Source organism: Tasmannia lanceolata, unplaced genomic scaffold, assembly GCF_043159265.1.
Source record: "Tasmannia lanceolata isolate RefF3 unplaced genomic scaffold, GAP_Taslan_0.1 ptg000048l, whole genome shotgun sequence".
Classification (NCBI taxonomy): domain Eukaryota; kingdom Viridiplantae; phylum Streptophyta; class Magnoliopsida; order Canellales; family Winteraceae; genus Tasmannia; species Tasmannia lanceolata.
This window is the reverse complement of record NW_027518725.1, coordinates 1,112,966-1,129,184: the sequence shown is the minus strand read 5'-3', so window position 1 is coordinate 1,129,184 and position 16,219 is coordinate 1,112,966. Positions and strand designations below refer to the sequence as shown.

Genomic DNA, 16,219 nt, shown 5'->3' with positions numbered 1-16,219 from the left:
ACCATCTCAAACCTCATAAAAGGGCTCTTGCTTCTGGATCATTCGGTCAAATTTTTAGATATCATCGTGGCAAGACCCTCAAATGTTTTTCCTAACCATGCAGTCAAAATGATTCAAACAAGGCGAAGATTAAACATCAGACCTTCCGCGAATTGATTGAAGGGGTTTCTAGCAATGTAATATCTTGGGCAAATGGGCAATCTGATGGCCCCTGGCATTATTTAGCTCTATTGATTCTTGAGATCCTTGACCTCTGCTCATTGATCGAGCCTCAAATCCGAAATCTTGGCTTGGGATGGTGTTAATAAAACTATTTTGGTGATCGTTAACCCATGATTAAGAGTAAGATAGTAAGCTGTAAGAAAAACCCAATTTATTACAATCAAAACTCATCAACTTTCTCAACTTCTGCATACACAAATCAAGTTTAAACTCTGGATGAAAAGCACAAATCTCTCAGAAAACCAACGGAATATCACACAGACATAAACATAACAGTAACACCATACAAACCCATTGGGAAGAAACATTCAGATACTATATTAATGTACATAAAATCCACACACAGTTCTCTGTGTTCCCTTTCCTCCTTCGTAATGCCGCCATGGAAAATCTGCATATGGGAAAAGGGAGTGACCCACCTCATTTGAAACAGCTATTTGTAATTAAGCAAATTCGCGTTGTAAGGATGCTTCTGATCTTGGCCAGATAAATATCATCACCTTTGCCATTTCCTCTCTGAAACAAGAAGGATTCAGGCTGTAAGAGATTGGAACTGAAATGCTACTAGTTGGCTGCTTTTTGAAAAACAATGACTGCTCTTAGTAAGAAATTATCATCACTGATGGAGAGGTTGAGGAGTGAACTGTTCATCACTGAAGAAATGCTCCTCGATTTTGAGAGCAAAGACATGTAGATGACAGAAATGACAAAATACTTGTTTTCCATGTTACATGGATTCTTCTGAATAGATGAAGTACCCATGTTGGACACGTGTCAGATTCAAATAGTTCAGGATTCACTGTGACACTTCTAGATATCTTTTATCTTATTTTTCCTAAATACTATTACTACAACTTTACAATTTCTGCCTGTTTTGAATTTTATCCATTCTAATGGTAAGGTTTTTATATGGAAATAAAACATTATATTTACTTAGCATATATAAATTATCAATTGTACTTGTTATGACATAATATTATGAAAAAAATGAGAATTTATTAAAATATTTTAGAGAATCCATGAAACTTCCTTTTGGGGGATTTGCTAGGGACCATCGCAGAAGGCATTTTGCTTTCCGGCTGTTGCATGAGAGAGTAGCGACCTAAGATGAATTAAATGAATAAGACAAAATATGTTGAAAAGTGAACCTATGTGGCTGCTCTCATGTAACAGTTGGTCTCGTAAAAATGTCTTCTGCGATGGTCCCCAACAAATCCTTTCTTTTTGAGGTTTGTCGAATCTGTCACTCATGCCTATACCGATGCAACATAGCTTGTTTTCTAGAGAAGAAGAATATATAAATCAAGTGCCTTTCAAATCGGAAACCTAACTGTTAGGTTTTACATGTTGAAATATCAACTTGACAAACCTCATTGTATACAGCTATACACTCGAAAGCAGAGTGAAAAGGCGATCAAGTTAACGATGCTGAGACTTGTGTTATTTCGACAAAATCAGGTGGTGTGTTTGCTAGTGTGAACTTCACATTCCAGATTCATATGTATGTAACAACCATGTTGCCTTCATTCTTTTATTTATTTTTAACATAAGAGAAGCAATGTTGAAATAATGAAACAATGTGCGAAAAAATTGTCAGGTTTCTGCAAGTACAATAGATGGATGTCTTCCCCCTTTTTACTGGTATAAGATAGGATGGAAATGGTAGCATTGAAACAATATGATTTTTATTAAAACATACCAAATCCATTCCCATGAGAAAAATTTTATCATTGCATACTCTCTGACACGCAGCACTATGGTGGTATAAATAAATTGGCAGTGATAACAAGCATATCCATTGTACGAAGAAACGGTCATTTCAAGAATGAACATAAGCAAGATTTTCCTAGAATTTGAAGTTAGGAGATCAGAAGAATTTAAGATAGTAAAATCACAACTTACCGGTTTGAGGAGAATTTGCGGCATTCCCTTTTGCATTCTGTTGGGCTTGTGAAATTGATCGCTGCATCCGAGGGGAAACCTGTTTTCCATTTGCAACCGGTAAGGAATGTCTCTTCCTGATGTAATTGTCCTTGTCCTGCACGTCTGGGCTTGATTTGGGAGAATTGTTCATGTGGGCCTTAGCCCTTGCAGACTCTGTGGCTTGCATGTAACTGGGAAGAGAGTTACTACTACTAATCCGTGGTTCATGGTCAAAAGAGTCTCTTCTCTTCCCATTTTTCTGCTCCTTCGGCAATTCAGCACTACTTTTCGCAACTAAATCCTGATGCTCATTCAATGGAGACCTCTTGCCTACTGACTGTGACCTTCGCTTAGGTTTACTGTTATCAGATTTGCTCCTTTTAGCACTGACAGAGATCTGACTTGATGGTGTTCCCTGCGACTCGAGAATACTTATATGGCTTCTTGGAGATCCTTCTGGAGATAAACTGTCAACGGGTTGATTTGTTACAATGTCGAGTTGGATCTGAGTATCTGACACACTCAGCTCAGAGGGCTGCTGCTCTACCTCCGTAGGGTCCACTATGGCATCCAGATTCCTGTGATTAAATTCATCCACACTAGTGCTGATTGGATCAGGATTTTCTTTATCTGTACCTCGGATTTCATGTACAATGTCCCCACCTTCAATTTCGGACCTCTCTGGCGAATCAAGCGTGGAAGTAATAGAAAGTTCAGTGCCACATTCTGAACCCCCAATTTGTATTCTCGGATCATAAGATATCGAATCCTCCGTCAAGCTAAGTTCTTTAGTCTTTGTAACATAATCAAGCTGTGATGGAGGGGAATCCAACCTTGATTCTACACCAACATCACGATAAGTAGAACTGACTGACCTACTTGAATTGGCTGTTGAAGTGAGCTCTTCGAATTTTGACTGGACAGCAGCAAATGCCGGATTAATTGCCTTCCTCGACCCAAATACGAACTTCCGGCCCTCAGTCTCGAGCGGTTCAGTGGCTGACCTTTTTGTAGTACGCTTTGACTTCTCTCTATCCACCTCAGGCTTATAAGAAACTGAATCACATGTTGATTGCATAGTTGCATCAGATTGGATTTCTTTTTGACTTGAATGGGAAACTCCAGATTCCCTGGTCTTTGTAGAGTTTTCAAGCTTAGGCTGTGTCATATAATCCTCCATTGCAGAACTAGAGCTTTTACCTAAAATGGCTATTGGGTTTCCAGCTTGAAAATCAAAATCATCTCCATCATTAGTGATTAAATTCTCTTTATCCCCAAGCGGATTTTCCGTTTCCTTAGCAGAATTCAAGTCTTTAGACTTCTGGATAATTTCAGGATCAGCCAGCTTAGTCTTTTCTTCTTCTTCCTGACAATCGAGATTTAATTGTGGTTTCTGCGGCTGAGTGTCCAATGAGGATGCAGGCATCCACCTTTCCAACCATTGCCATGCCGAATTGGATCTAGAAGAATCACAGTTGATGCGAATTGGTTTTGTCTTTGGCGTTGATTCCAAAAGCTTACAGTGGACATAAAATATCAGCTCCCATTCAAAGAGATCAAAATGAGAGATAAAAACTGCTTTGATATTATGGACTAAAGGAAAGTGAACAATTGACCATACCTGACGAGCAAACCCATTGGCAAGCAACTTCTTGGTAGAAGAATGTGTCCCATTTGCTTCCGTGCCAGAATTCTCTTTCCCCTGAACAGAAATGATGGATCAGACAGGGCTAAAATTGAAATGTGCGTTACATTTTCGTCTACAGAGCACAGACAATGATTCCATATTTCCATTATCTATAAATAACAAGAAAAAATAAATAAATACTCTTTTTTTCCTATCTAACAAAGTTTGTTATTTATCAAAAAAATAAGAACAATAATTAGAACAAAATACGGTGCCACCACTTCATGACCAACAAAAAGTGACAAAAGATTACGGGGAAATACATATATTAACAACTTGCCTATACAACTCAGCCAAGTCAAAAACAGGAGGGAGGAGGGAAAATGATAATGAGAAGAATAAAACATTAAAAGTGGCAATCCTGTCACACCTACATTGGCTGTGTCATGGCTGAGTTAGCCAAGTTGCAACTTGCAACCAGGTCAACCGCGTCTATATCAGCACCAAAGGTGCCTTGGGCTTGAACAGAACCGGGTGTATCAAAGGCCTAGTCATAAAGGTCTTACTCGCTGGCTGGAGCACTAATTTATCTGAACCTACTAAACAACTTTTATTTTCTTGTGTTGACTAGGTATTCACTCAAAAATTTGCAACACAATAATTGAGAAAAAATTCACAATGAAAATAAGGATTACCAAGGAGCTCGCTCTCTGGTTGTTTGTCTTGAGTTTTTCATCAAGCTTCTCTTGAATAGCTAACCCTTCTAGTGACATACGAACATGGCGACCACGCACCAATGCCTGCATTTTCACAATGGCTTGAACACAGCGCAGAGTTCCCACAGCCTGTCGCCGGACCAAATGCCCACGCACAGCAGCTTGCAGTTTAACCAGATTCTTAAGCTTGAAGAGAGTATTCTGAGCCTGGCAAAATCGAAACAGAGGAACAAACATTAACATAAGATCCATCAAAAACAAGTTTCATTAATTGCAAATCTCAGTGCCAAGAATGTACCAAATATCCCCTGATAGCAGTCTGGATCACAATAACAACAGATTCCTGTAGGTTGTAATCAAAGATATTATTATTCTCAACGAGAGGTAAGGCATTAGAGACTTTCAAGTCCACTGCAGCCGATGGAAGTGGCGGTGTGTCATCTGGCCATTGCAAAACAGTAGTTTTCTCAGGAGTGGAATTGGCCTGTGCGTGGAACTCAGTGGTAGTTGTTTCAGGGTTCTCCTTATTTCCAACAGATGTCAGTTCTGAGGGCACAGTATTACTCAGCACCCGATGCCTTGCAGATCTCTTCCTGAAACTCCACCCACGCTTGTCTGATGAAGCTTTGTTCTAGATGGCATTAAACAAAGCAATTAGAAGACAATTGAGCAGTAATTATAAAAACAGAAAAATGGGAAATAACTAGATGACTAAAATGAAAAGTAGTGACCTTCAAAATTCTTAACCTCCCAACAAAAAGCATCCACATGAAACTTGTTATATCATCATTCCAAAAAGATTACTGACTGCCTTGTTAGACAGCACAAAAATGGAAGTACTTTAGCAAGGAAGGTGAAAATAATGGCATAAGACTATGCCGCCTCCAACTTGTCTTTCGTTTTTTATTTGTATTGGACAATAAGTTGAGCAATTATACAGATAACAGTAGTTGGGTTTGGACTTGGTCTACAGTTGAAGAATTCCATTTTTTCTGCCAACTTATTTAACTTGTGATGTACATGCAGACCATTCGCATGTGAAAACTGAAGTAACATTGACATCCATTTTATGCTAACACTTCCATGCTCAATGAGGAAGGCAGTTACTAATATAGCTAAAACAAAACCCTTTCAACGAACTGAAAATGATCCATGTGGATCCAAACATGAATTGATAAAATCATCGCAATTTCTTGATTTCTTTGGAGCAGAACTTTATGTCTTTATCCAAAAGAAACCCTCAAGACTACCATAAATGGATGGAGAAATGACAAGGCGAAATACTAAGATTTCGACCAAGACATGAATCACCAAGGAAAAACAGAGGAAAATATCTGCTTTAAATCAACACTAAAATGAATCCCCAACCAGTTCTTTACATAAGAAGAGGCCTTGAGGGTTTCTTTGGATAATTATTTGACCAGTATATCCTGCAGCCTAGCCATTATATCATAAAATGCCTAAGCCCGCAATATATACATTACTGCAGACTGTTTGGCTAGGATATATAAACAGTCTCGATCAAACGCATACATTCGTTCCTTTGATAGTGAGTCTAGGGAATCCCGCATTCTCCAATCATTAATTGTTCCACCAGTATATTGTTCTCCACAAAACTATTATCATGATATTAGAGGAGAAGTATCCATTGTCTTAGCTGACATTTTCAATCATTGGTGCATCAATAAAAGTTCCTTACAATCCCCCTCAACATCATTTATGGATTTTTTGTTCTTATTTCTACTCAAAACTATTATCGTAGTATTAACGAGAAGCACATATTTTCTTTACTGCCAATGTGAATCATTGGTACATGAGTAAAAGTTCCTTACAATCCAAGTCAATATCGCTCCTTGTTTTCTTTTCTTCCACCACAAAAGGTACATTAGCTTGCACATCCATAAGTTTCTATGCTTCAACGGTTTTAATATTTATTACAGACGTATCAAGATTATTTTTTATCGTTAGAAGGTTAAAATGGGGAAAGTTCATACATATCTCAAAGAGACAATCTCAAGACTCAAGCACAACCCAGGGGCCTAAAAGCTATAAATAAAAACCAGATTTGATTGCTCAATCAGCAACCTGAACAACAAAAATCACCAGTTTGGCAAGTCTACCAACAATTTCAGTTGCCTTCATGGGAATTCCACCCTTTCAGAGATGTCTCTACAGAATACCATTCCCAAAAAAAAAGTCTCCACAGAGAGGTCTAAATCACCACATTCCGAACTAAAAACTTTCAAGTCCTTTCAGACCAGCAGCCCAGCACTGGCTCAATGAAAAAAATATATATTTAAAAAAATGAAATGGGGTTAGCAAGCAAGCTTAGAATTCCCGCTTCCAAAAGCCTGCAGACTAGAACCTGAAGGAATAACTTTAAGCCAACAAAACTCGAGCTGGACAAGCATTACTCTTTTTTGTTTTTGAAAAATAACAGATTATATTAATGAAAAGCAATCATAATACAAGCAACGGGGGCAAGACGTCCCACAAAGCCATAGTTTTAAAACTCCCCCGCGTCATCGTGGACTCCCCCGAGTCGACTCCCTTTTTACCTTGGCCGCATTCCGCGTTTAGCCCTACATAATCAATTAAAAATTCTTTGACTCTCCCAAATTATGACCGTGTCAACCGAGTACTCAGCTGTGTCAACCGGGTACTCGACCGTGTCGTGCCTAGTCAACTAGGATTTTCTTTGGCCACGTTCCGCAGCGTTAAACACTGACAGCAGCATGACAGCATCAAACCAACCAGCACTAACACAGTAACACCTATCCCGCACCCATCCAACCTCTCAATGAGTTCCACGGTTCCACCACCAGTTAAGGAGCGGTAATCGCCAGCTATATAACAAATATCTTGAAGCGTAGTTCGTATGCTCCAGCATTATTATGAAGGCAAAAAATGGGTCAGATATCCTGAAAAAAAAATCACCACAATGCCTCACCACCTGAATATCAGCATATCACACAACGAAACCACTTGCCAAACTTGAAGGTGCCTTCCAATTTGGAGAAGGAAAGTTGTACCTTTTCTCAGTAAAAACAACTTGGTGATATCTGCTGTAAATTACCTGTCCATCATCATAATCACCAGCATTCTCCAACAAATGGACTACTGCCAACCCTTCATTTTTGTTGCAAGACAAGAATGTCTCAATGAAGGCTCTGCCAATCCCATGGCTTTGAGTCGTTCAATAGCCTCCTGCTCTGCAGGTGTCACACTGAAGGCATGTGGCATGTCTAGTTCAGCCTCCACAACCAGATCCCGGAATAGTCCATATATCCCACCCTCACTTACCTCTTTCTCCTATGAACTGAATGTGATGATAACCATATCCTCCTCCTCCATTCCTTTTGCAAGCTTGTCCGCTGGACATGTATTACTTGATTACTTCCACAAAGTCTGCGCCCAAGTGTTAGTTCTGTTGCAGCCACAGGGGTTAAGCTCAATAGCCCAGTCAGTGGCATATTCCACATGTTTGACTTTATCTAGGTGGCTAGATTATTTGTAGCCAAGTCCAAGCAGAAATCAAATCCAACTACACAGAATGAGAAGACAATAGGACAAGTCTCTCTCTGTGGAAACTATTAGGACAAGTCTCTCTCTGTGAAACTACCACAACCACTGCCTAAGCTAACAACTAAAAATGGAGTTCATTCTATCAAACACCCTTTGGACCATCTTTAAATTAAAAGCCTTTGGACCATCAACACACCAATCATTTTGAAAATTTTGAGATGTCATTACGAAATAAAGTACAATAGTATTAAACTAGAAATTAGCAATTTCAATAGTTCATTAGATTAAAGAGGTTTTGGTTTGTCAGTGTTTATGGGTAGAGATGGTATTTAGGCTATTAGAGCACTTCTAACATGTGTTGTGGTGATGGACTAGTGGGTTTTATTTTATCAGTGAGGATGTAAGTTGTTGGGGCCACAGGGTTAGGTGCCAGTTTCAGTGTTTTGAATTGTATATAATTAAACATATATTTCAATTATTTGTTTCCATAAATTGTCTTCCAAGCATCAGCCCCAGTTTTCTAGTTACCTTGTTTGTTCTTCGCTTTTGTGTTGCGATTCAGATATGCAAATCATGCACTAATAAACTAAATAATTTCACATTCAATGGGGAAAATGAAGGAAAAAAGCAATTGATCTAAAGTACATTTAAGATGACAATGAAGAACTTATAAAGCCAAATCCAAGAGAAGTAATTAATATGCATACTTTGTGTGAAGGCTATCCTTTGCAGCAAGGGAACAACTACAAGGAGAATATTACAAATTATTAAGAAGAGATGTCCTTCCTGCAATGTGCCGAATGGAAGAGGGTGTATAGAGCACTTTAGATTAACGATTTGAAAGATGAGGAGGGTCATTGATGTGTTATGTATAGGAATATTAAAATCAAAATTTCTTAACAAACCAAAAATAATAATAATAATAAGAATAAATATTAATTTTAAGTTATGGAGGTTAGGCATATTGCATTAAATCTAAATATTCAAATTGGAATTTTCTATTTTTTATGGATAATTAATTTAAAACAGTTTTTCAAAACTCATACTTCAACTAAAACTACGCAATGATAAAAGGTAGTCGACTCAAGTGACAGTCGTCCAGTAGGGTGAAACTTGGACTAGGCCAAGAACTCGGCCAAGGTAAAATGGATTGGCCAAGGCATGTCAACCATTGAAGCAGAGATTTTTTAAATGATGATTTAAACAAGTTCTATCACATTAAATTTAGGACCCTCCCATCACCCCGATATCACTGGAAACATGAAAAAGATATGTGCTTCCCTGATTTAACTTCCCATTTGGAATCACTAACCAGTCCAAAGAAGAAAATAGGGGGATCAGCACTCTGAGTCGAAAAAACCTTACAGAGCCAAAAGACATACACAATCATAAATGTAATTTTTTAAGGCAAAAAGGTTTCTTTATCTGTTATAATCTAATTCATGTAGGCCGTTGATTGAATCATAGTTACTTACCGGAAACTTCCTAGTCGGATGGGAAGCCCGCTTCCCCAGAAACTCGCCTCGGAAGCTAAGTTCTTCTCGCATCCCAAATTTAGGGGAAGCGTGCTTCTTATGTGTTTTCTTTTCATTAAGAGTACGCTTCCTATTGGGTGGTTATTTCTTCCTTAAAGAATTTTTCTCCTTTTGATAATGCCGAAGGAGCGTACTTAAAAAATGACTGCATTTAAAAATTGAAAACTCATCCGAAGTTTCAAATGAAAATTTTAAACATTATATATATATATATGAGGAAACTGTTGGTGAGCTTAAGCGCACCAAACTTATGGTGCGCTTTAAGCTCCCCAATCACATGGGTCCCACATGTTCTGTGGTGATCCAAACCATTCATTTGCAAGGCCTTATGATAGATAGGGGGTGTACCAAAAATCAGCTCCATAGGATCATCCTAACCCCTCCATTTGTGGAGGACAAAAACCTGGGCAGATTTGTGTCTGTCCATTTTTGTCCTTCACAAATGGAGGGGTTAGGATGATCCTATGGAGCTGATTTTTGGTACACCCCCCATCTATGTAAGGGACTTTCAAATGAATGCTTTGGATCATCCTAACAAAGTGGGCCCCCGTGTGATTGGGCGCTTAAGCTCACCAACAGTTTCCTCTATATATATATATATATATATATATAGAGAGAGAGAGAGAGAGAGCAATGATAGATACAAGGGAGCCCTTGCATAAAGAGCTAAAAAAGGGCTCTTCATTGGATCCACGTCATTTTCAGTTACAATTTAAAATTGGTTGAAAAAGTAAATTCAGTTACATTTGATGACGTGGATCCAATCTAGAGCCCTTTTTTGGCTCTTTATGCAAGGGCTCCCTTGTATCTATCATTGCTCATATATATATATATATATATATATATATATATATATATCAAAAAAACATGTGGACCTGTAAATTCCTAAAACTCGTTATTTTAATCAGCTGTGTAGTCTTCTTTCTACTTATAAATCATCCTTACCTATATTAACCCTTCCCCCTAACCTGCTATAATTGTATTCTTTCTATATATTCCTTGTATTCCAATGAGGCTTATTACATGCTTAATGTCTTTAGAGCTTTTCACTTCCCGCATTTTCTATTTTCTAAACCCCTCACTTTCCACTTTTGCTTCCCGTATTACTTCTTGCACTCGCTTCCCGCTCTGGCAATATGGTTTGAATCCCAATAAATGGATGCTGGCCAAGTGACTTGGATAGAAATACAGGCATCTAAAGTGAAAGATTCAAAAATGGCAACATTAAATTTGATCATCCCAATTACATTGTTTTGAAGGATTCAAAATAAGTATTGTTATAAGAGTATCCTTATTTGATACTTGGATACCCCTATATTTTGAAGGATCCAACTATCATGCTAGCATCCCAAATTATCTAATGCATACACTTCTTCCCTCTTTGAATTGGAAAGCAAGCGCAATAGCATATCACCAAAGGCTGCAAAGATCCCCATCATTATAATTGTTCAGAAAGGTGAACACAATAGCCATGTGAGAGGAGTCCACCAGATGCTATTTGCATCGAGATCCATGGAGTTGTCACAATCAAATCAATAGACTTCGCTCTGATGATCTGTGAACCTGACCTCCCAAATGTTTTTTTTTTGTTTTTTTTTTTTTGAAATGGCGAGATATATTGATTAAATGGAACCGAGTTGGTCCTTAGAATACAAAGGGAAAACAGAAAGAAGAGAAACACACATCAGGGAGACACAATACAATTAAGGTGGTAGATAATCGAACCACTCTAAACCCTGCCTAATGACCCCAGACTTGGCTAGTCTGTCAGCTTCTTCATTGGCTGATCTTCTAACATGGGCAAAAGAAATCTCCGACACTGCCACCCAGTCCAAAATCTCCTCAATAAGGCTGAGAAATCTCGAAGGGGGAGGAGCTTTACCAGCAATCCATCTAATAACATTAGAGGAATCCCCTTCCACAACAACTTTATTCAAAACAGGTCTTTCAATGTGAAGGATACCATAGTACGCTGCTTTTACTTCCGCCTCTCACGAATCTGAAATCCCATTCGGTCCAGAGAACGCCCACTCCACAGCCCCTACATTGTCCCTCATCAGGCCTCCAACACCTGAAGAACCCGGGTTTCCGAAGGATGCTCCATCCACATTCAGTTTACTAAAGCCCACAGGCGGCGGAACCCACTTATGAACGATCTTCTGCCTATTTAACCCTTCCATACAAATGACATCCCAATTCTTTTGTGGCTAAGCTTTGGTCCTTTCATTGCCCCCCTAGAGTGTCTTTTTTTGGTTGGTCTGTAAGTAGCAGGCAGATCCAAACCATTGAGTTTCTGAGAAGAAGGGGTTTATGCTTGATTGATCATTGTCCGTTATGTCTGGAGGATGGCGAATCTATTGATCACCTGACCTCCCAAATGTTAACTTAAATTTAAGACGCAGTTTGCACTGACTGCTCTGCGTAGAACATTAAACTCGTGCAAGAAGCAACATCAAATGCATTCAAAAGTTTGTAGGACTCTTTACTAATATTAATGTGCAAAGCAACAAATCGGTTAAGATGAATTTCTCTTCTCTAGATAATCTGTGTATTTTACTATCTTCAACGGGAGGCCGAATATTTCCATACAAGTGCATATTAACCGATGCAATGGAATTGAATTATGTGAACCATAGTTGCCAGAATGGGAAGCGAGTGCGAAAAGCGATGCGGGACACAAGGGCTTTAGAAAAGAGAAAATGTGGGAAGCGAAAATCTCTAAAGAAAGTAAAGAGAAAATGTATGGGAAACGACATTGAACATCAATATTAAGCCTGTAAGAAGCCTTATTGAGAGTGAACATGAAGTACATAGAAAAAGTAGAATTGTCTTAGCTTAGGGAGGAAGCGCCAATATAGGTAAGGGTTACAAGTAGAAAAGAAGACTTTGCAACTACTTAGAATTACAAGTTTTAGGAATTTACAATTTTACATGTTTTATTCATGCATATTCAATGTTAAGTTTGCCATTTGAAAAAATGTTGAGTTTTGGAAAAAGATCCACATTATTCCATTTGAAACTAAAGATGAGTTTCGAGTTTTAAATATAATCTTTTTTGAAATACACTTCTTCAGCTTTATCAAAATGAGGAAATATTTTTTCAGGGCAAAATAATCACCTAAATAGGAAGCGTGCTCTTAATTAAGAGGAAACACGTGGGAAGCGTCCGGGAAGCACACTTCCCCGAAATTTGGGAAGCGAAAGAACTTAGCTTCTGAAGTGAGTTTCCGGGGAAGCGAGCTTCACATCTAACTAGGAAGTTTCATGTAACTATGATGTGAACACTCCCATTAAGTTGCGCCGATCTCCTACTTGAAGCCTTCTGCCCTTATTCCAGATTTTCGCTTTTACATGCATTTACAGATTTACTTGTACAACATAGCCATGCATCAAAGAATCTCTAATTGAATCAATAATAACTTCCACAATAGATGCGACTCGTTAGAAGTTAAGAAATGGTTTTTATGGGAAATTCTGTCAATTTAATGCTTGTCCTTTTCCGGATCTGAGTAATTTAAGGCCATATCAGACAACATTAATCTTTGCATTTCTAATTTCACAGGATTTTAGATTGATCGCAACTGAGTTTTATTATATTAGAAATACATATAAAAAACTGAATTACATGAAAATTCATCATCAAAATGCTGCAAACTTCATTATATTAGAAATACAGAGATTAAAAAAAAAACTGAATTACAGTAAATCCATCGAACAAAATGCCGCAACCGAGTTAGATTTATCAATTTACATATAAAATTTCAAAACTTTGTTGTAGAGCCAGTTAAAAAGAAAGAACAAAAAGGATCAGATTCAGGAGCAAGAGATCAGATGAATAGAAACAAAAAGAATTCGTTTGATTCCTCAATAACAGCAAACTATCTAAAAAGCATGCCACAAATAGTCGGATAATAGCAGCATTTATCAATTTACATATCAAATTTCAAAATTTTGCTGTAGTCAGTTCAAAATAAGAAGAAAAAAAAAAGATCAGATTCACGAGCAAGAGATCAGATGAAGAGAAACAAAGAGAATTCGTTCGATTCCTCAATAACAACAAACGACCTAAAAATCATGCCACAAATAGTCGGATAATAACAGCATTTATCAATTGCATATCAAATTTCAAAATTTTGTTGTAGTCAGTTAAAAAGAAGAAGAAAAAAAAATATCAGATTCACAAGCAAGAGATCAGATGAAGAGAAACAAAGAGAATTCGTTCGATTCCTCAATAACAGCAAACGATCTAAAAATCATGCCACAAATAGTCGGATAATAGCGGCATTTACAGTAATAGTAAGAAAATAGAGCCGAGAGATCAAAATCCCTCAGAAAACACTCAAATCTAAACTAAAAAACGATATTCCTCAGAAAACACTCAAATCTAAACGAAAACACGATAAAAAAAAACCTAGCGAGGAAAATAAATACCTCAAGAGGTTCGAGATCGTCCATTTCAGTAGAATCGCTACCGCACGTGATGATCTTGAAGCACGAGCTCGACGATCTCCCCATTCTTCTCGATCAAATGCTCTCTCTCTCTCTCTCTCTCTCTCTCTCTCTCTCTCTGGCCTTTTTTAGGACAATGAGAAATGGCGGACCCAAAAATCTTCCTGAAGTCTAGCGCAAAAAACTACTTGGCGTCCGCCATTTATCAAAGCCGTTACCTCTCTCTCTCTCTCTCTCCTTTGTTGAAAAAGAGAAGAAAGAGAGAGGGATGAAAAAAAGCTGTCAGGTCTATTCCTGTTTTTCAAGATAATTCATGGTAAATTCGCACCCACTGTAGGTTAATTCGCACCCCTTGAACTTGAATGGACGTTAAAAAGGGCGACGATAAATTCGCATCACTGTTAAAGTGAATTGTGGCAGACTTCAACGCTTTTTGACGTCAATTCACGTTAGGGTGCGAATTATCACATGGGAGTGCGAATTTATCATCACCTGTTAAAAAGCGTTGAAGTCTTCCACATACCATCATTACAAGGGTGTGAATTATCCTACAAAGGGTGCGAATTTATCATTGACCTAAATAAATTTCTCAGTTCCATTATCTAGTCGTTAGTCACGAGAAGTTGGCTTTGTTGCGCGATTAGATTCCTCGGTCGAGGGAATGTTATGGTCAGGCGCGTCTGGCGGAGGTACACAACTAAACCCCGGCTTTTGTTGGCTGGGCCCACTCTAAAACGAATTTCTTATTGGGAAGAGATATATTCGGCCCTCCTCTCTTTCTTCCCCGGGCCACCCCAATCTAATGGCTTTATGAATCCTCTTTTTACACTTCAAGGGGGTGGCCTGAGGAAAAGGGCGTTAATATATTACTTCCCTTTCTAATTTTTTTAGTTGAGGAATGATAGAATGAAGGGCGCCCTTGCAAAAAACCGCTACAAGGACCCTCTCATTGGTCCTTTTCAAAAGAGGGCATTTATGGTTCATTTAATTTTATATTTCTTGACACAGACCAATGAGGGGCGCCCTGTAGCAGTTTTTGAAAGGGCGCCCTTCAATCTATCATTCCTCTTTTTAGTTAGTTGGATTAGCATGTCTTAAACATGTTACAGGCAATGGATATGGTGAGAAATAGCTAACCATAAAGGAGAAATAAAAATAAGAGGTATGCTAAAGTCAAGGGTGCCCTTGCAAAAATGGGCTGAAAGGGCGCCCCCATTTGCTATAGGTCATCGTTGCTCATTGAATACTCTTTGACTTACAGCTATTATAAGGGAAGTGATATTTACGCCCCTTTTGATCACCAGGGACACCCAGCGCCACTGTACATGGCAATCGAACCCACTGGATTCTTCTGGCGTCCGGTACATTAGCACCCCCCCTTTAGTCATTAATACACTGGTCGCTGGGTGTCCCTAGTAATAGGGGCATAAATATCACTTCCCTATTATAAATGCACAAGGGTGACGTGCAGCCAATAGGAGCGCCTTTTCGGTTCATTTTTGTGAGGGCAACCCTGAGTTTAGCATTCCTGGAGAGGAAAAAAAAAAAAAAGGGGAGAAATGATTCCGCCCCCACACTAAACAGATAAAATCTCCCCCTTTCGGAGGGGGGGAATATCATTCCCCAAAAAAAAATGCCAACTTTAACTGATTTTGTTAGTGCAAAACCGACAAAACACTGGGGGTCCCTTTGAATGCACAAAAAAAGTGAAAATGGGAACAAAAATTGAGGTTTTTTCCAATCAAATGTCATTGAAGTAGCATTAGAGTTATTGGGAAAAGCAAAATTTCAAATTTAGCAATATCCTTGTTGCTCCCTTATTAGCCTGTGTGGCACACAAAACTGTTTCTAAATTTATTTTTCTTCTACGTCGAGCAGATTTTGGCAGAAAATCCAAATTCTCTTTCCCTCATTCTCTCTCGGAGGAGAAAACTAGGTTCTAGTTTCATCTTCCTGGTTCCGCCCTTTCTGCTTCCTACATAAATTTTGTCTTCCTGCACCAAAATTGAAATGTGAGGAACCATTTTTTTTTTCGTCCAATTCTTCGCTCTTGCACTGCTCACATTTTTAGCCAAATAGGTTTTATACCTATCTGTCTGGCAAGAAAAAAAAATTAATAACCGCTACAATTAATGTCAAGTGGGAATCTGGTATTTGTTGCATGCCCTGCTTACATCTACATTGATGTTGCCAATTATACGGTGTCTGACCATCAAGTACCG

At 38.5% G+C, this 16,219-nt stretch overlaps 1 protein-coding gene across 1 annotated transcript; it reads right to left on the bottom strand.

Moving 5' to 3' along the window:
* Positions 1–356: 356 nt before the first annotated feature.
* Positions 357–14,244, bottom strand: LOC143864219 (protein IQ-DOMAIN 32-like). Its single transcript, XM_077375111.1, has 6 exons — positions 13,980–14,244; positions 4,787–5,119; positions 4,468–4,695; positions 3,767–3,847; positions 2,125–3,661; positions 357–738 (listed from the first exon to the last, which is right to left on the bottom strand). The coding sequence occupies exons 1-6, from the start codon at positions 14,061–14,063 to the stop codon at positions 719–721; spliced, it is 2,283 nt and encodes a 760-aa protein (XP_077231226.1). The 5' UTR covers positions 14,064–14,244; the 3' UTR covers positions 357–718.
* Between the last annotated feature and the right edge of the window lie 1,975 nt (positions 14,245–16,219).